This window comes from Hippopotamus amphibius, chromosome 8 (assembly GCF_030028045.1).
Source record: "Hippopotamus amphibius kiboko isolate mHipAmp2 chromosome 8, mHipAmp2.hap2, whole genome shotgun sequence".
NCBI lineage: Eukaryota > Metazoa > Chordata > Mammalia > Artiodactyla > Hippopotamidae > Hippopotamus > Hippopotamus amphibius.
In genome coordinates, this window is record NC_080193.1 from 11252929 (window position 1) to 11277736 (window position 24808).

Below are 24808 nucleotides of genomic sequence, written 5' to 3' on the forward strand. Positions count from 1 at the left end.
GCCCAGTCTAGTAGGTCTGGCACAGTCTCTTATGAAGTACCTGCTTTTTTCCCTGGGTTCTGGTGCACATGAGACCTTGTGTGTGCCCTCCAAAAGTGGAGGTTCTCTTTCTCCCAGTCCTGTGGAATTCCTACAATCAAGTCCTGCTGGCCTTCCAAGCTGGATTCTCTGTGGCCTGCTCCCCACTCCTCTGGGGAACCTGACGTGGGGCTCAGTACTTTCACCCCTGTGGGAAAACTTCTGTGATATAATTATTTTCCTGTTTGTGGGTCACCTACCTGGCAGATATGGGATTTAATTTTATCACAAATGCGCCCCTCCTACCATCTCACTGTGGCTTCTTCTTTGTCTTTGGATGTAGGTGATCTTTTCTGGTAGGTTCCAGCATTTTTTTATCAGTGGTTATTCAACAGTTAGTTGTGATTTTGGTGTTTTCATAAGAAGTGGTGAGCTCATATCCTTCTACTCCACCATCTTGTCTCTGCTTCAAGTCAAAGTTCTTGATAAGAGCTTTTACTTTTGATGAGGTCCAATTTATGGATTTTTAAAATGGATCCTGCTTTTGGCGTCATGTTTAAGAATTCTTCACCAAGCCTTAGATCCTGAAGATATTCTATGTTTTCTTCTAAAAAGTTTTATATTTTACATTTATATCTATGATCCATTTTGAGGTGATTTTTGTATTAGGTTTAGGTTGAGGTTCCTCTTTTTTGTCTATGTATATCCAGTTTTCCAGCACAATTTGTTGAAGAGACTGTCCTTCCTCCATAGAAGTGCTTTTCCCTTTTGTCAAAAATCAGATGACCACACGTGTGTGGGTTCTCTATTTCTGAGTTCTCTATTCTGTTCCATTGAATTTGTGTGTCTATCCTATCACCAATACCACACAGTCTTGAAACTCAGTTGAGTGGTTCCTCCCACATTATTCATTCCCCAAATTATTTTAACTCTTCTAGTTTTTTTGCCTTTTAGAAAATTTATATTCATAATAAGTAAATAAATAGATAAATATTTCACAATGTATACATATATACCAAATCATCAAATTGTACACTTTAAATATATAACACTTTATTTGTGAATATATCTCAATAACACTAGGGGGAGAAAGTTGAGGACAAAAAAATACCAAGAGCTTGATAGAAAAAGGAGAAAAGATACTAATAGACTATTATTAAAAGATACAGAAATGACCTTTAAACATATTAAAACACTTCAAATTCACTCAAAATCAGAAAAACACAAATTAAACAATACTGACATGCTACTTATCACCTATCAGTTTGGTGAAAATTAAAATGTATGACATGGCAATATATTCTGTTGCTTAGACCCTGGGACTAATATGCACTCTAATACACTGCTAGTGGGAATGAAAACTGGCAAAAACCTTCTGAAAGGGAATATGGCAATATCAAACAAAGCTACATATGCAACTAGCATGAACACTACCTTCCCATTTCTAGGAATTTTCCTCCACAAAAATATATATATGTGCAATATTATTTGCTGATGATAGTGTATAATTTCAAAATAATGTAAACATAAAAGCCTATGTATATGAGAGTGATTGAATAAATTATGGTACATCCATAAAACTGAATACTATGCAGTTATAAAAAAGAAAATGAGGAAGAGTTCTATAAACTGATGGAGTGATTTACAGGATGTATCTTTAAGTTTAGAAAGGAAACTGGAAAATGTTATGCCACATTTACATAAGAAAAGAGGGGATACAAGGAAATATATATTTGCTTATTTGCGCAGAAAGAAACACAGGAAAAATAAACCAAGTGCTATTGAGATTGATGAGTGAGAACTGGGTGGAAAGAAAGGATATGGGAACAGTTCAAAGGCTCAAAGAGGTGTACTCTGAATACACTTTTTTGTATAGTACTGACTTTCAGAATCATGGTAACAGTTCACATACCTCACCCCGCCCCCAAATCATCAGCAGCAACCAAAATGTAGGGACAAACCAGAATGAAATACAAACAGCAACATATGACCCTAACTGAATTAAAAATGAATAACAAAAAAAAATGAATAACATAACCACACTGAATAGGTCTGAACAGAAAAGTACCAATCTAAATAATTTTGGAAAACATTATTTTGACTTCATTTGTAAGGTAAAAGATAAAAACCGAACATATTGGGTTGCCAAAAACTTCCTTCAATTTTTATATAAAAGACACATTTTAAATAAAAGACACATTTTTCATTTTCACCAAGAACTTTATTGAATAACATATTCACCATTTTGTTCCACTACCTTCTGCCATTTTTCAGCCAACTTCATAATTCCATCTTCCCAAAACTTTTTATCTTTTTGAGCAAAGAACTGTTCCAGGACCCTTTTACAGTCTTCCAGGGAATTGAAATTTTTTCCTTTAAGAGAATTTTGTAAAGGCCGAAATAAATGGAAATCCAAAGGTGCAATGTCTGGTGAACACGGCGGATAAGTCAGAACTTTCCAGCCAAGCTGTAACAGTTTTTGCCTGGTCATCAAAGAAACACGTGGTCTTGCATTATACTGATGGAAGATTATGCATTTTCTGTTGACTAATTCTGGACGCTTTCCATCGAATGCTGCTTTCAGTTGATCTAACTGGGAGCAGTACTTGCTGGAAATAATCATTTGGTTTTCTGGAAGGAGCTCATAATAGAGGACTCCCTTCCAATCCCACCATGTACACATCACCTTCTCTGGATGAAGACCAGCCTTTGGTGTGGTTGGTGGTGGTTCATTTCACTTGCCCCATGATCTCTTCCATTCCACACTATTGTACGGTATCTGTTATTTATCACCCGTCACAACTTGTTTTAAAAAAGGAACATTTTCATTATGTTTAAATACAGAATTGATGCGGAAATACAGTCAAGATTTTTTTCACCCAAACATCAAAGTGACGAACATAACCAAGCCGATGCAAATGATTTTCAACGCTTGATTTGGACATTTTGAGTTATGTCAGCTATCTCCCAAGTGGTATAACATTGACTATTGTCAAGTAATGTCTCAATTTGATCGCTATCAACTTCAACTGGTCTACCTGACTGTGGAGCATCGTCCAGCGAGAAATCTCCAGCACGAAACTTTACAAACCACTTTTGACACGTTCGATCAATTACAGCACCTTCTCCATACACTGCACAAATCTTTTTTTATGTTTCAGTTGCATTTTTAACTTTCTTGAAATAATAAAGCATAACACGCTGAAAATGATGCTTTTTTCTTCCATCTTCAATATTAAAATGGCTACACAAAAATTCACCGATTTTTATGTTTTTTTTAAAATGTACACTGATATGATAGCTGTCACAATACAGACTAACAACATTGTTTATAATGAAGTTAAAGACAACTAGGCATTACTAGAGCCATCTTACAGAAAAAAACTGAACAAACCTTTTGGCCAACCCAACAAACACTGTTCTCTAGTTCACATATTTGCTTTTCACAGAGGCATGGGTTACTACTCTAAATATACTTTACATGTATTCTAGGATTGAGCAAATAAATAAACCTATTGTGAATAAAAAAACAGAAAAGGATTGGAGGTTTGAAATGGGCTATATTGTACAGAGTAGGGAATGGTACAAAAGGCATTAAACGGCAGAGGCCTGTGACCTACCCAGAAATCCACAAACCTCTGCTCTGGAAACTTTATTTTCAATGACTCAAAAGAGTACTGGATGACAAGAGGGGAAGGTTGTTCCATGGGAACTGGGACTGAGGGAGAAGGTTATATATATTTTTTTTTCTTGGGGCCTGATCCTGGATCATTGTACTGGCTGGACCTCTGAAAGTTTCCTCTCCTTGGTATACTCTACGAAGACAGCAGGAGCTCAGCTACGGAGCACTAAAACTGTTGTTCCTTGAGGGTGGTTGCAAAGTAAGGACATTCTTGAAGAGAGAGAGCTCAAGAGGAATAAGAAGAGACATAGTCAAAAGATAGGCGTCATCATGTAATACTCTGAGGGTGGGAGCAGCTATCCTTCTCGCAGGCAGCATAGCTTTGATCTTTGGCCAAACAACTGTGTCGCTGACAAAGATTTGGGTCCTGGGGAAGTCAACTTACAGAAAGAGATCTGAGATCATTTGCTGTTTCACTTGGGCCATGACAATGATAAGCCCAGTTAGTTACTTCGCCTGCCCTCTGTCCTGTCTTCTATGAAATCAAGTGGTCATGGATAAGGTTTGGAGTGATTTTTCTTCCAGGAATCCCATTTAGGGCATTTGAGAATGGGCCCTTCCATACTAAGCTGCATGTCACCTTATTGGTAATTTGACTATTCTTCCAGGGATGCACTGCAGTGGGAATCTATTATGAAATAGTCTTCCCTACGAATCTGATGATGTTTAGAAGACTAGAAGAAAAAGCAGAAAAGGTTTCCAATGTCCTGCTCAAACAAGGAAAATGGCATACTATTAATTTGAAGCAAAAGAAAGAATTGTCAGGAAGTTTCCTGTTTACACACATCGAAATGGGAAACTAGCCTTGCTTTTATTCAGGATGACTTGAGTTTTCAGAGAATGACCTGGACTCTTGTGTGACAATCAGCACTTGCTCAGGACAAAAGGGAATCCTGACCTTACATGGCACTGTCTTTGGCATCAAACCTATATATATTGAGCATATGGTTTACAGCATATCTTTAACATCAGGTGAGTCTTGTGTAATCCGTGGAGATGAACAAGAGGAGCTCTTAAGCACTTCACAATTTCACAGCAAAACAGAACCTTCCTCAGTTCCTATGCCCTATATGTGGCCACTTCCCAGGTATATGCAAGCTGACTGTGATTGACAATAAGTGATTTCAAATGTGGAATGATAATGTTATCAAGACCACAAAGAAGACTTCCTAGGTGGCACAGTGGTAAAGAATCCGCCTGCCAATGCAGGGGACACGGGTTCGAGCCCTTGGAAGATTCCACATGCCATGGAGCAACTAAGCCCGTGCACCACAACTCATGAGCCTGTGCTCTAGAGCCCGTGAGCCACAACTACTGAGCCCATGTGCCCCAACTACTGAAGCCCACGTGCCTAGGGCCTGTGCTCCACAACAAGAGAAGCCACTACAATGAGGAACCTGCACACCACAATGAAGAGTAGCCCCCACTCGCAGCAACTAGAGAAAGCCCGTGTGCAGCAACGAAGACCCAATGCAGCCAATAAATAAAATAAAATAATTAATTAATTAAAAAAAAAAAAGACCACAAAGATGTTAATAGATGCCCATGCTCTGGTCAACAGGTACATGAAGGATATAATGTGAAAGTGGTATGTACTGGGTTAAAGATATGGACAGAGAAAACCCTTGGGCAAATCCTCCTGAATTTGCAGGAAATACTTCAAAATTTCAACCACTGGAGAGACTGGTATCTCTTGAAAGGGGTGAAACAATGATGCTGCTCATGTGATTATTGGTCAAAGTCTGGGGAAGTACGAGGGCCATGCATTTCTCAGTGGTCTCTGCACTGCCAAGAATGCAATCAGTGCTGAATCTTTCTTTCATGAAGAAACACCACATTTCACAGCTTTCAAAGCTCATGAGGTTGGCCATGACTTGGGAATGAGGCACGATCATGTGGCCTGCAAGTTTCATGGCCAGAACCTCTGTACCACGCATGAATTTATTACTGTAGATATGGGCTTCAGCAACTGCAGCTTTCACTATTTTCACCAGCTGCTCCATAAGCACAGAGAGGGCTGCCTATTTAATAAACCTGAGCTCCAAAACTCCTCTTGAAAGCCATATTGTGGGAATAAGATAGTAGATAAAGGAGAAGAACGTGACTATGGCAGTGACCTTGACTGTCAAAATGATCACTTTTGTCTTCCCTCATACTAGCTGAAGAAGGGTTCAGATTATGCATTTGGATCTTGCTGCAAAACCTGCAAATCTCTAAAGGCAACCACACCCTGCCACCTCAATGTGGATGAGTGTGACCTCCCAGAATAGTGTAATGGCACCCCCCCAAGTGCTGCCACACAGATACCTACAAGCAAGATGGCACTCCTTGCAAGGAACAAGGTTACTGTTGCCAGGGCTGGGGTTGAAGCCTCAAGAATCTGTGTGTTAAAATCTTTGAAAAGGGCACAAAGGTTGCCCAGGAAAGTTACTAACTTTAATGAATACCAAGGGGGACCAGTTTGGAAACTGTGGCAGTGAATCTAAAGGGATATTAAAGTCTTCAGCAAATGCAAGGCCAAAGATGTAAAATGTGGGAGGCTGCTATGTGAAAACGTCCAAAGGCTCCCATGCATTGAAAAACATCAAACACTTACCCAGTTCCCTATGCAGAACACGTGGAGTTAGGGTGCAGAGATTTTTGAAGCCAAAGACAAGACTGATGAGGGAGAGGTAAAGGATGATACAACACATGGTCCAAGAAAGATCTGTATTAATCAAAGCTGCATAGATACAACTGTACTCTACTATGACTGCAACCTGAACAAGTCATGGAGTCATGAGAGGGGTGTTTACAGAAATTTTAAGAACTGCCACTGTATCTATGTCTATGCCTCTCCTACGTGTGAATTCAAGGATTACAAGGGTAGTCTGAACAGTGGCCCTCCTACTCTCAGTATGATGAAGAGCTCATAATCCCAATCTTACCTAACCTTTTGTTATTTTTCATTCCTACTATCTTTTTGTTTGCCTGTATCTATAGAATATCTAAGACCACTGTCAATGCAAAAAATTCATCAGAGAAGCAAGATGAACAAACCTGACAAATATTTAATAATCATCTTCTTTCTGGTAATAAAGTTAAATAAGAAGTGATACTGATAGGATTTTTTAAGAATTGGACTCCTTAGTTCTGGTGTCCCCAATGTCTATGGAAATGAGAATTCTTCCTTCCTTTTGTCTTTCTATATACTGAATTCCTATTAGTTTTTCAATTAAAAGAAGTTAAAGCAGGACTTCCCTGGTGGCACAGTGGTTAAGAATTCACTGCCTGCCAATGCAGGGGACACAGGTTCGATCCCTGGTCCAGGAAGATCCCACATTGCCATGGACCAACTAAGCTCATGCACCACAACTACTGAAGCCTGTGCATCCCAGAGCCTGCGTGCCCCGACTACTGAGCCCACACGGCACAACTACTGAAGCCCAAGCACTCCAGGGTTCACGTGCCCCAACTACTGAGCCTGTGTGCTGCAACTACTGAAGCCCACGTACCTAGAGCCTGTGCTCCACAGCAAGAGAAGTCACCACACTGAGAAGCCTGCAAATCACAACAAAGAGTAGCCCCCACTCACCAGAACTAGAGAAAGCCTGCACACAGCAACAAAGACTCAACACAGCCAAAAATAAAAATTAAAGAAAAAAGAAAAGAAGCTAAAGCAGCTCTCTAGGTGAGGCAATCTTTCTTGTTCTGTGCTACACATCTTGGGAGGCCTCAAGATATGTTCTTGACATAATAAGTCAGATTACCACCCACAGTAAGGCTGAAGCTCATGGCCTAAAACCTAAAGAGCTTTGTAGGGCTCTCGAACATTTCTATATTGAGAACTCCTTTGGAAAGATCTCTGGAACTTAATTTTCAGAGTACACTGTCTAATCCCCCATTATAATATACTCTGTCAATTTTCTCTAATCTTAAGGATTTTGCCTTCACAGAACAAGGGAATTTATCAGATGAAAAGTATCTGATTATTAGTTCCAGATGTTTTAGCTGATTATCATTCTAGGTTTGTCTGTTTGGCTTTCCTCTTTGTTTTGGCATCATAGTATCTGATGCCCTGGCCTCAGTTTGGCCTTGTTCATGATTTAACTGGAGAAATGAAACATCACTTATTATATGACTAAAGAGAATGAAACATTAAACATCCCTACCCATGAATGAGCCTCTTCAGTGTGGGAATCTTTTCTTTCCACAAAGGTTAAATTCTACTTCTTAGTCATTCATTCATCTGTTCATTTATTTATTCAATAAACATATATTTAGCACTTACAGTCAGGTTGAACCATGTAAAACTGATGATATTAGACCATTTTCACCTACAAAAATGGCAAGTTCATATGGTTCAACCTAATTCTATGTGGAAGCACTAGGAAACCTACCTTGGACTTCTGCTTATAAATGAGACGAGAAGTTTTTGTTTAGAATTTTAGTTCTGATTTCTCTTAAATCTTATTATCCACTGTAACTTCAAAAGACTAGTCAATTTTCTAGAGCAGGATGGTTCCTATTGTTAAGGCCTAGAATAGCATGGAATATACAGGAGACTAGAATGTGGTGTGTCTGAGGAACCCACTATCACTTTTTTGACAGCTTTTGTCCTTGCTTCTTCTGAGTTTCCAAAACTCTTCAAAGAATGTGAACCCAGGACTGTCTTTGTACAACCAAAGGGAAAGTAACAGCAATGTAAAGATCTCAGAAAGTTGTTGTATGCCACACTACTTCCCCCACAACCACGGAGTAGAGAGCTTGGAAATACTCTGTATAAATAATAACTTGGAATTCATTTTTCCTAGAAGAGACTTAGATAAATCTAATATCTGTTGAAATAATATGAGTCTATCTCTTAGGTGGAAAGTGGCTTCATCTCCCTGAAGAGTGACTTTACTTGTGAATCTGAGAATAATGGATAGATCCTACCCACTTCACCTAGAGCAGCTACTAACCATGGCACTACATTCTTTCACTTCCATAGTTTAAGGCATAGTTAGAAAAGACTTAAGATGTTGTTCCCAAACACTTTTCCCAAACCATTAGTGTAGAATAATTCCAGTTTTGGATGTTCCAGTTTTATAGTTTCAAAGAATGCTGGTGGTGCTAGTAGCAAAAGCAAGGGTAGATTCCAACGGATCTAGGCCCCTGCTATAGAATCTCTTCTGTGAGCATAATAATGGTGTCTGGGTGTCTGCATCACGCCGAGCCTCTTGCTTTAGTTGGTAGAACTTGTACTGTGTCCAGCCATATACTCCGCAGTTGAGCAGACCCTGAGATGATGCTGTTAGAGCCTGGAGGAGATGAAGGAGTAATGGAGCCCATCCTTCAGGTTTTCAGAGATTTGGCGAATAGTGTACATTTGGAAATTTCCATTCCTCTTATTTATAAATCATTGTCACATTTACTCTATCTCAAAAATCAAGATTTGGCATCAGTTTTTTAAAAATATTTTTCTAGCTCTTCCTGAACTCACTCTTCACACTGTACCTTATCATGGATGGCTGAGAGTTAGTCATATTTCTTAGTATATACACAAGGACAATGAAGTGGTTTCAATGTCCCTTCTTATTGGTCCATTTCTCAGGTTAGGCTTGAAGAAACTGCCCTATCAGCATAGTCAGGTAGCCCAAAAAACCCTTCTTAAATGTGATAAAGGAGGAAAAGAGAGACTCATTCTTTTCTTTACTTCTCTCTCTCCATTCACCTACAATAGCTAACTTATCCCACTCCTTTCACTCTGGATGAGAGAGAATCATGTCACTATCAGAGTTTCATAAGAACATTATCTAGCAGATCTTATCTTTTGTTACCCATCCCTTAAAAAGACACATCAATAAAATGAAGTTGGCCAGAGATATATATGCTCTGGAATGCATGGCAGCACTTTCACAAAAGTATCTACCTTATCTGTGAAGAAATTTTCACATTCTTCAAAACTGAATATAAATATTTTCTCTCTTGCAATGTAGAGAGAAATACTTTAAGGGAAAAAATGTTCTTACTGAATAATAGCAATGTATGAGAACAGGATAAGAGAGTGTAAGAACAGACATGCTAGATGTTGAAGGTGTTACCTGAAGAACGTAGAGGGCCATGTGAAGTTTGGTGTCCTGTGGCTTAGTCACCTTTATGATCATCAAAATGACAGCTGTGAAAACACAAAGTATAAATCTGGCTGCCAGCCCTGGCTGCCTGAGCATACATTTTTTTCAGTATATACGCCTAAGTATTGTGAGAGTTATAGGCATAATGAAGACCAGCAGTGAGATTAACCAGTTATATAAACCACTTGCCTCAGGTCTCCAACTGCTATTCTGCATTGATTAAACTATGCATATTATTAGAGTAGCAATGGTGGGAAGACATACTACAGGAAGATCATAAGTTACAATTCTTAACTTCTTATGTTTACCAAGCCATCTCATAAACATTATCCAATCTGATCCTCACACTATAACTTTATGTAGTAGGAACAGTAAGTGTTAACATCTCTGAGTTCTGTCAAGACATTTCCTCTCGTATTATCTCATGTCTAATTATCTTAATTTCTAAAATATAAGAAGAGAAAGAAGTTAAGGAGGTTAAGAAAAACTGGAAATATGGGTGGGACGAAGGTAAATTTTACATGCTGGACAGAAATTGTAGTCATCCTTCTTGGTGAGACTACTTTGCTTGATCACAATCTAAAGGTTACCCTTTTCATTGCCCAAAGCTTTCCATTAAGATACGCACCTGGGCCCCAGCAGCAAAAGAAGGCCACTGGGTAGAAGCGTACTCGCTGCTCCACAATGTGAATCACTGCCCACTGTTCACTCCCCAGAAAGCCAGTCGATTTCAGAAACTTCTTATAAAGTGTCTGGGCTTGAATGAGTAAGGCCTAAACATGGGTATAGCAGTGAGTAGTCTGCCTAATGCTTACTAAAACTTCCCAGGTCTAGTCTATCATTTTGGAAAGATCCTTCTCTTAGGATCTGACAGCAGAAAAGACCATCCTCAAAAAAAAAAAAAAAAAAGAAAAGACCATTCTCCTGTCTTTACCATCTGAGAACAAGGTTTTTTTGAGAGAAAATTATCACTAGAGTGGTCTTTTGCTTGGCCAGGGAAATGGACAGATATTAGCCAAACTTGTGGTTACCATGTTCAATACATAAAATTTACATCAACCCTCAGACTTTCATTTTTCTCAATGAGATTAATCACAATATGCATGGGAATTAAAACTAAGATTTAACTAGATTCTCTTTTAAAACACCTTATTAGAGGTTGTGTTAGAAAGTGTTCTATGCTCAACACGCTTAAAATAAATACTTTAGCACTGTAGCAGAGCTTAAATTCTCAACTCCCAGCAGAAAAAGTTTTAGGAAGTCTCTTCTTGCCCTTAGATGGAAAACATGTTTTTCCCTTCTGTTTTGGAGCAATTTGAATAAGGTTTAGTAAATGAAATAAATATAAATCAGTTCAATGTCCTTTTTGTGGGGGAGTAACCTAGGTAATAAACTTGGTAATAAAATCTGACCAAATCTGAAACTTTTTCCTAATAATTGAGATCCACTCTCTAAGTTAATAACCCAATTACTCAGGTTTAGCCATGTAGTCTCCTTTCCCCACAGACAGAGGGATCAAAAAGAGGCCTGAACTTATGTGAGAATATTTATGTCTAGTAGAATCAGTTCACCATCTGCTGATTACAAAAGAATCAGAATGCCAGTTCTGAATGCCCACTGAAGTCTGGGTTATTATGAAGGAGCAGGGTGACAGGAACCCCCAGGGTTCCAGGTTTTGGGAGACCTGTCTCTCCTGTCAATCAGTTCTAAACGAAAACCATCAAGGCCATTTTAATATAAACTAGTCATTGTGCATTCTTTACAAAGTTGCTGGTTTGATCTTAGCTTTCTCCATAACTTATTTTTGAATTGTTGAAGAAAATTCTCTACAATTGTATTTCATTCACACATGCTGGCTGTGCTAGCAAAAAGAAAAAATTTGTGGGATAAAGTTGGTCTGCAAGCAGATAGTCTGTAATCCCTGAACTAGCATACGAAAAGAGGAGAAAATGATACTGAAAAGTAGATATGGCAAATAAAAAGGCATATTCGCTTGCTTACTGATTTTGTACTAGGCAGTCATGTATAAGTAATGTATTGTCCCATGGATGATTATTTAATTGTCCATCACTCTGATGATGTCAAATGAGTATTTAATAACTGTCTGAGCCATTCAGCACTTTAAACCCAGTTAGATATAACATAAGTGCAAATTTATAGTCAATAAAGAACTGAGGGGAAAAAACTCTTTAATTATTTGGAAAATTAAATCAGAGAACATGTCCTGTGTTCCAGAGTATCATACGACATAAAGAATATATTTGACACATACTAGTTTTCTGGTCCTGTCCTCCATGAGGATCCATGGGAACACGTATTAGTTCTAAAGTGAGCATAACTCTCACATAAGGAATACGGGCTCTTTTCCCCACTCATCATTTGACCTTGGGAAGTCCAAAAGACTGAGGTAGTAACTAAATTATCAATATCTACTAGCCACTTTCTTAGTTCTAGGACTATAAGAAGCGCTTTTCCACCCTATCTTTCCCAGGCCTGGGAATACTGCCCCATTCCACCCAACCCCCTCTCTTTCCATAAAGGCAAGTAGGGTGGCACCATACCACAATGGTGAGGAGGCTGAGTAGAAAGCTGACCAGGAAAATGATAAGTCCGTAAAAATAAAGTGTGCTACAGACTGATGCGTTAGCAGAAGGCAGGAGTTTAGCCATGGCTGCTGGTGGTGAGTACATCAGGATACACCTAGGAAGAGAATCAGGTCAGGAGTGCTGCTACATGTATAAAACCAGAGAGATACCCACTTGGTGGAACAAAAGTTAAGAAGTATATAATTTTACTTATTAGTTAGCTAATACTTGCCCATAACACCTTGTTCCTTCTCACTGACACATTATCATCTAGTCATTTTGTGTTGTATTTCTACTTTATATATTTTTAACCTTGACTATACACCTTGTCCATAGCCCATTTCAAATACAAGCATCTTGGCCAGAATGTATGGATAAAGTCTTCTTCCATCTTTATTTATAGAAAAGAATAGGTGTAGTCTACCATAAAAATGATAGGTTTGGTCCTTACTTACCTGTGGCTCTGGCTGAAGTTGCGGAAACATTCGCTGGCATTGCCCAAACAGAACACAGGTATCATCAATAGTAGAGGTATCAGGCTGGGAGGAAAAAAATTTATCACCCTAATATTCGAACTTTTATATGCCTTTTTCCCTTTGCAAACTACTCTCCTATTCTTCTTCCAACTCCAACACTCCACCCACTCTCCACAAATACATATACATTTAATTTCTTCAAGAAAAATACCTCAAAAACTTTAAGTATACTTTTTTTTCAAGTTCCTGGGGCAGTGGAGCGGGAATGCACTTTATACCTAGGTTAATAAACCCTAACAGAGTTTCACAGAGAGTCCCTGGGAGTTGTGTGATCAGATTAAAAATCCAAGTGGGTCAAAATGAAATAAAAAATCTACCAAGGAGCTCTGTTATCAGTCTGTTTCACTTTTCATAGTGACCAGTAATAACTTCATTCTCATCAGCTCCTTCCTGAGAGCTTTTCCAAAGCACAGCTTTAAGCAACTAGTTATTTATCCAGCTAAATATATCCAGATCCCTATAAGAGGAAAAGATCCAGCAGTAAAAGTTACAAAGTCTAAAACCAACTCAGTGTGACCACCACTTAAGGTGAGATCCAGATCCTTTCTGAGCTTAATAATTTTAAGAGTCTCACCCAATGTTATAAAGATGAATAAGATATTGAAACCATCTATTACAACTTCTCATGATATATGAAAAGGAATTAGAAGTCAAAAGACTTAAAGGGAAATATTTACTGAAGGTCACATAAAGTTAATGGCAGAATTGGGACTAAAACCCAACCTGTAATTTCAAATTGTTTGCCTATTTTACCTGGGAAAATGGAATCAATGATCACACATTTGTTGCTTCCTACTCAGTAAAGCTCTGTGAGGACCTACGAGTGATGGAATCAGTAGAAACAGGAGCACTGTCTTCCTATTTGCTCCTATCCAGACCCAAGAATAATGAGAGTCTACACCTTGCTAGGAAGGAAAGCAAAAATCTTACCTTGACAAAATGATGGCTATTTGACCAACTCGACAGGTATAACCTATAACCTAGGAAAAGAATAAATATGATTATTGTCTTAGGATATTGCCAATCAGATTACAATAAATACCAGGTCATCACTTACTACTTGATAGTACAAAAATTCCCAACAGCAGGTTTGCTTCAGTTAAGCAATATTTGATATAAATTCAATGAAATAGATAGTTCCTTAGCACTGAAGATAAGAGAATTTTATCTGTAGTACTATATTCTAAAAAGTACACCAATACCCACAAAGAGGGCCTGAAGGAAGTAGCTTACCATAAGACTTGCTGTACCACAACAAATTGTCTTAAGAAGAAAGGCAAATATGAAATCACACAGTAATCCTTCATCTTCTAATAATAGCTCAATTCTCTCCTATTTTAGACCAAGGGAGGTGTAGACTTTTCAGACCTTATGGGTAGAGTAAATGTCTATGTGTAAGATGACCAGCAGAAACCATAATAGGCCTGGGTTAGTATAAGAAGACAGAGTCAAAAAAGCCCTTTGAATATAAGACCTATCTAGAAGGAAGAACATTTCAAAAATCCCCAGTTGTGTTAGACACTGTAAAACAACTTACAGAAGAATGGTCCATATCCACTAGCAGTATATGGTGAGAGATTTTGAACAGAACATCTTTTTTAAAAAATATATTTATTTATCTATCTATTTATTTATTTATTTATTTTATCTGTGCCAGGCCTTAGTTGTGGCACTCGGAATCTTTGTTGCGGCATGCAGGATCTTTAGCTGTGGCATGCAGGTTCTTTAGTTGTGGCATGTAGGATCATTAGTTGCAGCATGTGGGATCTTTTGCTGCAGCACGCAGTATCTTTAGTTGCAGCATATGGAATATTTAGTTGTGGCATGCAAACTCTTAGCTGTACCACGCATGTGGGATCTAGTTCCCTGACCAGGGATCAAACCCAGGCCCTCTGCATTGCGAATGCAGAGTCTTAGCCACTGGACCACCAGGGAAGTCCCCAGAACATCTTAATATAATAGAAAACAAATTTTTCTATATATTTTAAGACAGAGATTATCATATTATATTGATTATATATTATATTATTATATTATATTCTGGAATGCCATAGTTAGGGATCAATAAGGATTAAGTAAGCAATTAAATGATAATCAGAGGTGTGTAACTGATTTGCCCTAAGAACTTTGGATCAGGAATAGCAAATGATTTAAAGTAGAACAGCCAGTGTTGACTTCAGGTAAAACGGGAAATAAGTAAAATTAGTCTTTGGTGACCTCTCCCACTCACATTTCTTCCTCTCTTTTTATTCTATCTTCTGTCTATCAGGTGGCTATCCTGTGTTTAATTTCTGTTCTTATCTGCTGTCAATGCATCTCTGGTAAAAATCTTACTAGCAACAATAATCCAAAAAAAAAAAAAAAAAAGCTAACTAGTAACAGTTTAGGGTCGAAGTCTTCCTGGGGTATTTAAAAGAGAACTCAAAAATGAAAAATCTTCAAGGCTCCTGATATAAAGCTATAATGACAAAATAATAGGCAGTGGGGGCAAATGTGGGGACAGAGTTTGTCTTCTTGGAACTAGTGTCATAGCATGGGTTATAGAGAGAAGTATCAATATGTGCATTCATATGCACAGACAGCAACAGAATATTATATATGAAAGCTAATCTTACATCTCTCCTTCTGTTTTCCTTCAAAAATTAAATTGCTCTATAAGCTACAAGGATATATTGTACAGCACAGGGAAATACAGCCATTATCTTGTAATAACTTTAAATGGAGTATAACCTATATAAATATTGAATCAATATGTTATACACCTGAAACTAATATATACTGTAAATCAACTATACTTCAATTTAAAAAAAAATTAATTTGTTCTACTTCCAGGAGCCCAAGACAGGAAAATATTCCCCCATGTCATCCCTATCCTTGGCTTCTGGTCTCATGGCTACTTATCTTTAGAGAATAACTCTGTGGCTAAATAACTTCTCTCAAATTCCAGTTAGTCTCTTAGCTTATTAGTGAATGAATGAATAAAAACTTTAAATACTATATTTATACATTTCTTGAACTTTTTTGACATTAATCTGCCTGAAGCGAGGGTATTTAACTAATTGTTTCGTTGTAGTATCTTCTAGCTCCAGGATTGTAGGATTATGTAAACAAACATGTTAAGTGGATATATAGCCATGGGTCATTACTAAATTGCAGGGAGCTAAGAAACTATACAAGTTTAAAATATAAAAGAATAATTATAAGGGTTGAATCCTCAGAGGTAAACAAGAGAAAAAGGCACCAGAATATAGTCCTGGGCTGTACAAAACAGTTGTCACTAGTTTTATATGGTTAAATTAAAATTAAGATAAATAAAATAGTGATGAATAAAAGATTAAATAAAACAAAAATTCAGTTCCTCAATCACATCAGCCACATTTCAAGTGCTCAATAACCACATGTGACTAGTGGCTACAGAACTGGACAGTACGTAAAATATTTTAATCACTGGAAAAAGCTCTATCGCCTAATATCTAGTCTGGGATGCTGATAAGGGGTCTCTTCATATTAATTTTTCAAGGATTTCCTCACTGTACTTTATCCTTACAACAAAAAAGGAAAAAAAGAAAGAAAACAATTTTAAAGCACTCTATATTCTTGCCCTTCTCCAGCAGTATGTACCTAGAGCAAGGCTACAAAAAGCAAGAAACGTATCTTCTCAAGATGTCAGTCAGGTGAGGATTTAAGAGTATTGTGGCATTTTAGAGCTGGAAGAAGACATTAAACATCACACAGACCAGCACTTCATTTTTATGATGAAAAGTTGAGGCCCAAGAAAGGGAGACGATGTGCCCAAGGTCATACAGGAGATAAATGACAGAACTAGGTTTAGAAGACATATCTCCTGATTTGGTTTCAAATGCTCTTTTCACAGTGCTATAATACCATTTATTTATTCAACAAACATTTGCTGAGTTTCACCATGTGTATGACAGTCTACCACTTTCATTTGTTCTAGAACTGGCTCTGGAATAAGTATGTTGAGAAGATTTCCAGACTCATTTACTTCATGGTGCTCTTGAGCAAAAATTCCCCTTCAAGAAGCCACAAGAGAATGGATACTACAGAAATAAAAGGACTGGAATATTTAGTAAGATATGAATAGTAAGATTAAACTATATAAAGACATTTAAAGAAATGAAAATTGATAACATCACAGAAATGTCTTCTGCTAAATCACTTTAGTGATATACTGAAAGAATCAGAAATAAGAAACTAACTGTACTATACAATAGAATACTATCCAGCAATAAAAAGGAATGAATTACTTATACACACTACAATGAATGAATTTCAAAAGCATTATGCTAAGTAAAATAAACCAGACAGATACAACATCTTCTATGATAAATATGAAATGTCTATACGAAATGTCCAGAAAAGGAAAATCTATAGAGACAGAAAGTATATTAGTGGTTGCCTAGGGCAGGGTATGGAAAATGGATTAAAAGTAAATGTGCATGAACGATTTTACTGGGGTGAAGAAAATATTCTGAAACTGATTTATGATGATAATTTTACAACGCAGTAAGGTTACTTTTAAAACCACTGAATTGTACACATGAAATAGGTGAATTATGTGATAGGTAAGATATGTACACACAAAAAAGAATCCAGATGTACTGACTTATTGACTTTGTGCTCTCCTCTCTTTTTGTAATGTTAGACAGTACCCAAAACTCTTTGTGAACCAAAGAAGGAAAGACAGTTACTCTCTGGACTCATCTTTTTTTTTCTGATTACTACACATTAATTCCTCTGGCCTTCTGCAAACCAACATCTGTTACCCACACATACCAAAGAAACACATCAGAGCAGAACAAACACTCTCCCTTTCCAATACTTGTAGCCCAAGCCCACTGTTAGCTGACTAAGCACATTCCCTAACTGCTCTCCAAGATCTTTTTCTTTACTCTAACAACAATGATGGACTGGCACAGAGCCAAGAAGGATTTCCCTTACTGAAATGAAACAGGCAGGAATGGCAATACTGTAAATAATGTTTTCTATAATCAAAACTTGGTGGTGGTGGTGGTGGTGGTGGTGGTGGTGGTGGTGGTAGCAGCAGCAAGGGAGAAGAGGAAATCATGTCAACAGAATGGAAACTCCATGAGTTTTCTCTTTTATTAACGCCCATGAATTCACCTAGCCAGTGCTGAGTGCTGAACTGTTTGTCAAGGATATATGGGTTTGTTTTAGCATACTGTTCTCAACTATTAGCTCTGAATAAAACTTACCAGTGGAAATGTGCTCTGTCCACTCTGGCTGGGTTTCATCCTCAGCTCTTTGTATAGATACCAGATGTAATTGACAGTGTAGAAAAATGAGGAAATGAAGAACATCTAGGTGAAAATGAAAACAGCCCATCATAACTGTCCCACTATGACCTCCTTCAATTTATTCCATTATTTTCTAATGTAAGAATCCTACCTACTGGTCTATTAGTAATGTACCATCTAGTTTCCATACCATGAAAAACCGGGCCAAGTATGGGAATTCTACTCAAGCCCACCTAAAATATGTCCCAGCTTCCTCATTTCATCCTTTTGACTGTTCAGAGGAACCACAGCATTATCCACCTCCTCACACCCAAAAGTTCTACTTTTATGAGGATATCATAGAATCTTTTTCAATTTTATTTTTTAATTGTAAAGGACAGGGACTTCCCTGATGGTGCAGTGTTTAAGAATCCACCTGCCAATGCAAGGGACACGGGTTCAATCCCTGGTCTGGGAAGATCCCACATACTGCGAAGCAACTAAGCCCATGTGCCACAACTACTGAGCCTGTGCTCCACAACAAGAAGCCACTGCAATGAGAAGCCACAAACCACAACAAAGAATAGCCCCCACTCTCTGAAACTAGGTAAAGCCAGCATGCAGCAACAAAGACCCAACGCAGCCAATAAAAAATAAAATTAATTGATTAAAAAAAAAAGAAAAGGACATAAGAAGGGTACAAATGACCTCATTTACAAAACAGAAGTAGAGTCACAGATGTAGATAACAAACTTATGGTTAAGGGGTGGGGGAGAGATAAATTGGGAGATTGGGATTGATATATACACACTACTATATATAAAACAGATAACTAATAAGGACCTTCTGAATAACACAAAGAACTCTACTCAATACTCTGTAATGGCCTATATTGGAAAAGAATCTTAAAAAAGAGTAGATATATGTATAACTGATTCACTTTGCTCTATACCTGAAATTAACACATTATAAATCAACTATGTCCAACAAAAACTTTAAAAAAAAAGACATAAGAATTCCCATTTTTAATAATGATAGCCTAAGCTATCTGACCCAAACTTTCCATTCAAAATAACTAAACATACTGAATAAAATATTTTTTAATCTTTAAAAGCATCAAAGAGCTGACAAGATCACAATGAACCAGCAGGACAAAACCTAAGAGAAGGAATTTCTGCTTCCATCCTTGATAAAATAACAGGAACAGAATTTGTCCTTCAGCCTTAAAAACTAAAAATTGGACAAAATATATGAAAACACCCTGTTTTCAAACACTGGATAACAATAAGTACAGAACAGTAATCCCTGAAAGAAGAAAAACAAACAAGTTGAGCCCATCAAGTTCCCCTGCTTACTGGCTGGAAAAAGTGAGTGTGGTGATGGGGAATCCAAACAGAGACAAGCTGTATTGGTGAGTTGAGGAGACAGATTTCAATGTTTGGGGAGGCCAAAACAGCTAAAATGTGGGAAGCAAATTATCAGAAAAGAGGCAGACACGCAGAGACATAGTGCTCTGCACATTTGCAGAGGTACCTTCAGGATTTTATTAAGTATTGATCTACAACCATGCGAGGGAAAACCACGAAGAACAGAGAAAGGAGCACCAGAAAGGAGTAAGTGGAATGATTTCCAAAGGAATCCCTAAAGGAATAGTTTGTGTTCCCATCAGCCAGTGTAGAAAGACTTCCTAATCCGTAGGCTGGAGTGACAGTATTGAAGAATAATAAGGTAGAATCATAAGAATAGTACTGCCTTACTAATGGGATCAAATTAGCTGTACATGAAATAATGCCCTAACTGAAGCTTAAAAGCAAGCCTTCAAAAAATAAAGGATCAAACAGACTCAAGAGTTAACTATATCTAAGACAAAATCCCCTAATTTAAAGGAAATTTACGTACGTATATAAAATCTATATATGCATATAAAACCTAATACCCAACAATGTAAAATCTATATTGTCTGGCATCTACTAAAATATTGTAAGTCATGTAGATAAGCAGGAAATTATGGCCCATAACCAACAGAAAAGTTAATCAATAGAAATAGACCCAGAAACAATATAGATTATAAAAACTAGGAGACAAAAGTGTTAAAGGAATTACTGTAAATATACTCAATATGTCCAAGAAGGTAGAGGAAAGCATGAGCACAACATTGAGAAATGGAAGATATAAAAAAGATCCAAGTTGAAATTCTAGAGATGAAAAATATAATATATATAATATAGAGAATTTAAAAATGGAAATTAGAAACTGCAAAAAATTAGTAAACTTGAAGACACAGAAACAGAAACTAAAATGAAAAATCTAGAGAAAAAAGACTGAAAAAAATGAACAAAACTTCAGTGAGTATTTAGACTATTTGTGTCAAATAAACTTAAGAAAACTGGTTAAAATTAAATAAAAATGTCATTATCAAAAAAAAAAAAAAAAAAAACTTCAGTGAATTGTGGAACAATATAAGCAGGCTGGGACTTCCCTGGTGGGGCAGCGGTTAAGAATCCGCCTGCCAATGCAGGGGACACAGTTTCGATCTCTGGTCCAGGAAGATCCCACACACTGTGGAGCAACTAAGCCCATGTGTCACAACTACTGAGCCTGCACTCTAGAGCCTGCGAGCCACAACTACTGAGCCCACGTGTCGCAACTACTGAAGCCCCCGCACCTAGATCCTATGCTCTGCAACAAGAGAAGCCACTGCAATGAGAAGCCCCATGCACAACGAAGAGTAGCCCCTGCTCATCACAACTAGAGAAAAGCCCATGAGCAGCAATGAAGATTCAATGCAGCCAATAAATAAATAAACAAATATTAAAAAAAAAATACAAGCAGGCTAACACACATGGGATTGGAATTCTAGGAGTAGAGACAAAGGGAGAAACAAAAAAACACGTCTGAGGAAATAATAACCAAAAATTTTCCAAATTTGATGAAAATATAAACCACCATGTCCAAGAAGCTTAACAAAACCAAACATAAGAAACACGAAGAGGGACTTTCCTGGTGGTGCAATGGTTAAGAATCCACCTGCAGGGGACACAGGTTTGATCCCTGGTCTGGGAAGATCCCATATGCTGGGGAGCAACTAAGCCTGTGTACCACAACTACTGAGCCTGTGCTCTACAGCCCGTGAGCCACAACTACTGAGCCCACACACCACTACTACTGAAGCCTGCACACCTAGAGCCTAAGCTCCACAAGAGAAGCCACCACAATGAGCCCATGCTCCACTATAAAGAGCAGCCCTCGCTCACAACTAGAGAAAGCCCGCACACAGCAATGAAGACCCAACACAGCAAAAAAATAATAACAATAATAAAATAAAATAGCATCAAAAAGAACAGAACACCTAGGAATAAAGTTAACTAAGAAGGTGAAAGACCTATACTCTGAAAACTACAAAATGCTGAAGAAGGAAATTTTAGATGATACAAAGAAATGGAAAGATATATTGTGTTCATGGATTAGAAGAATTAATATTGTTAACATGTCCATAGTATCCAAAGCAAGCTACAGATTTAATGCAATCCTTATCAAAACACTCATGACATTTTCCACAGAATTAGAACAAATAATCCTAAAATTTATATGGAACCACAGAAGACCCCAAATAGCCAAAGCAAACTTGAGAAAAAAGAACAGAGCTGGAGCTATCATATTCCCTGACTTCAGACTAATACTACAAAGCTACAGTCATCAAAACAGTATGGTACTGCCACAAAAACAGGCACATTAGATCAACGGAACAGAACAGTGAGATCAGAAATTAACCCACGCAGTTATGTCAATTAATCTATGTCAAAGGAGTAAAAATATACAATGGGAAAAGACACTGTTCAATAAGTGGTGCTGGGAAAACTGGACAGCAACATGTAAAAGACTGAAATTAGAACATATTATCAATGATTGAACTTGGTGTACCCCCCAAAAAATAATAAATAAATAAATTTTAAAAAAAAGAACATATTATCACACCACATACAAAAATAAACTCAAAATGGATCAAAGACCTAAATGTAAGACAGAAAACCATAAAACTCTTAGAAGAAAACATGGGCAGAACATTCCTTGACATAGCAACATGTTGGGCGATCAGTCTCTTCCTGGAAAGGCAACAAAAGCAAAATAAAAAAAATGAGACCTAATTAAACTTAAAAGCTTTTGCATAGCAAAGAAAACTACTGACAAAATGAAAAGACAATGTCCAGAACAGGAGAAACTATTTGCAAATGATATGTCCGATAAGGAGTTAACATCCAAAAAATATAAACAGCTCATACAACTCAATATCAAAAAACCAAACAACCAAATTTAAAAATGGGCAGAAGACCTGAATAGACATTTTTCCGTAGAAGACATACAGATGGCCAACAGGCACACAAAAAAAGGTTCAACATTGCTAATTATCAGGATAACACAAATAAAAACCACAATGAGATATTGCCTCACACCTGTCAAAATGGCTATCACCAAAATGATCACAAATAACAAATGTTGGTAAGGATGTGGAGAAAAGGGAACCCTAGCACACGGTTGTTGGGAATGAAAACTGGTTCAGTCGTTATGGAAAACAGTATGGAGGTTCCTCAAAAAACTAAAAATACAATTACCATATGATCTAGCAATTCCACTCCTGAATATATATCCAAGAAAAATAAAACACTAATTTGAAAAGATAGGCACCCCAATCTTCATAGCACCATCATTTAAAAGAGTCAAGATATGGAAAAAACCTAATTGTCCATCAACAGATGAATGGATATAAAACATGTGAGAAAGATATATATATATGTATCCACACACACAATGGAATATTAGCCATAAAAAGAATGAAATTTTGCCATTTGAAACAACATGGATGGAACAGGAGAGTATTATGCTTAGTGAAATAAGTCAAAGAAAGACAAATACTGTATGTTATTACCTATATGTGGAGTCTAAAAAAATAAATCGGATAAATATAACAAAACAGAAAGAGGCTCACAGATATACCTAATAAACAAGTGGTTGCCAGTGGGAAAAGGGATGGGGGCAGGGGCAAGAAACCGGTAGGGGATTAAGAGGCACAAGCTACTATGTATAAAATAAATACAAGGATATATTATACAGCACAGAGAATATAACCAATATTTTATAATAACTTTAAACAGAGTATAATCTATTAAAAAACTGAATCACTATGTTGTACACCTGAAACAAATATAATATTATAAATCAACTATACCTTAATTAAAAAAAAAGAAATTCTGACACATGGTACAACATGAATGAACCTTGACGACATTAAGCTCAGTGAAACAAGCTAGACACAAAATATTGCATTATTCTACTGATATGAGGTATAGTAGTCAAATTCATAGAGACAGAAAGCAGAATGGTGGTTACCAGAGGATCGAAGGTAGGAGAAATGGAGAGGTACTGTTTAGAGGATACAGAGTTTCAGTTTGGGATAATAAAAACTTCTGGAGGTAAACAGTGGTAATAGTTGCACAACAATGTGAATGTATGCTGATGAACTGTACACTTAAAAATGGCTAAGATATTATATTTTACGTTATGTATTTTTACCACAACTTAAAATTTTTTAATGGTTAAAAGGGTAAATTTTATGTATATGTATTTTACCACAATTAAAGAAAGTAAAATTAACTAAATAAGCTACTATGTTTAAGCCCTCTACAGTCCATCCCTCCCACTGATTATAAACAAAAACTCTGGAAAAAATATAAAAATCAACTATTTGAGGACTCTGAAAAGTAAAAAGAAAGCAAGTGGATTACAGAAGGGAGTCAAATGTGGAGAAATGAACTGCAAAAAGTAAGTTTCACAAATTTTTTTCTCTCACAGTTTTGCCTCAAGTGTGTACCCAAATTGTGATGCTGCTCAATGTAGGCACGTAAAACTCTAATAAAAACCCATCTTCTAGGCTATAGAAACCAGAGAAGGGCTTCCCTCAGGCAGGAAAGTGTGGGGGGACTCCCAGACATGATGGCACCAGAAAAGAGGATGCCCTAATTCCTTGTGTGTGTGATTGCATACACGTCCCAGGCTAATCCCTACATCATGCATGCAGGTGACAATCCCAAACCAGCATAGCCAAGGCTTAGAGAATTAGACTAAGATTTGAACCACTGCCTAAAGATGATGAGACAAAGATTACATTCTACATACAAAGAACAGAAAAATGTCACTCATTCTCATGGGAGAAGCCAATCATCAAACACCAACTTAGAAATGAGCCAGATATTGGAAACATTCAGCCAATATTTTTAAAAGCAACTATTATAATGTATCCAGTCTATAAAGTAAAGGAAAAAACACTTGAAATAATTTTTTTTGGGGGGGGGGTGGTGATAGAAATAGGAATGTTTATTATCTTGATTGTGGTGATGATTTCATACATAATGTAAAAAATGTACACTTTAAATATATGTAGTTTATTGAATATATAGCTCAATAAAATTCAAAAAATAACATTAATCACATCCATGCCAAGCACAAGGTAAATGTTATTAATGACCATTTTATAGATTTAGGAGACTGAAGTTCAGAAAGATTAAGTACTTGCCTAAGGTTACAAAGTTAATGAGGTCCAGGATTCCAATGCAGATTTCTTTTTACTTCCAAGATTATA

The 24808-nt window shown here is 37.1% G+C and overlaps 1 protein-coding gene and 1 non-coding gene across 13 annotated transcripts in view; both read right to left on the reverse strand.

Moving 5' to 3' along the window:
- Positions 1–24808, reverse strand: part of TMEM116 (transmembrane protein 116) — a 103929-nt gene that overhangs the window by 61108 nt on the left and 18013 nt on the right. For 8 of the 12 annotated variants that reach the window (XM_057747030.1, XM_057747029.1, XM_057747037.1 and 5 more), the window contains 7 exons: positions 18154–18258; positions 13847–13896; positions 12836–12919; positions 12357–12495; positions 10424–10568; positions 9766–9839; positions 1714–8982 (listed from right to left, as the gene is read on the reverse strand). In XM_057747030.1, the coding sequence (XP_057603013.1) occupies positions 8776–8982; positions 9766–9839; positions 10424–10568; positions 12357–12495; positions 12836–12919; positions 13847–13896; positions 18154–18258 (804 nt within the window). In that variant the 3' untranslated portion in view covers positions 1714–8775. Of the gene's footprint in view, positions 1–1713; positions 8983–9765; positions 9840–10423; positions 10569–12356; positions 12496–12835; positions 12920–13846; positions 13897–18153; positions 18259–24808 lie in introns of those variants that run through there. The other 4 variants (XM_057747033.1, XM_057747034.1, XM_057747036.1 and 1 more) reach the window with 2 other exon arrangements.
- TRNAA-CGC (transfer RNA alanine (anticodon CGC)) lies at positions 14779–14851 on the reverse strand. The gene has a single exon. It is a non-coding gene; the product is annotated as a tRNA-Ala (tRNA).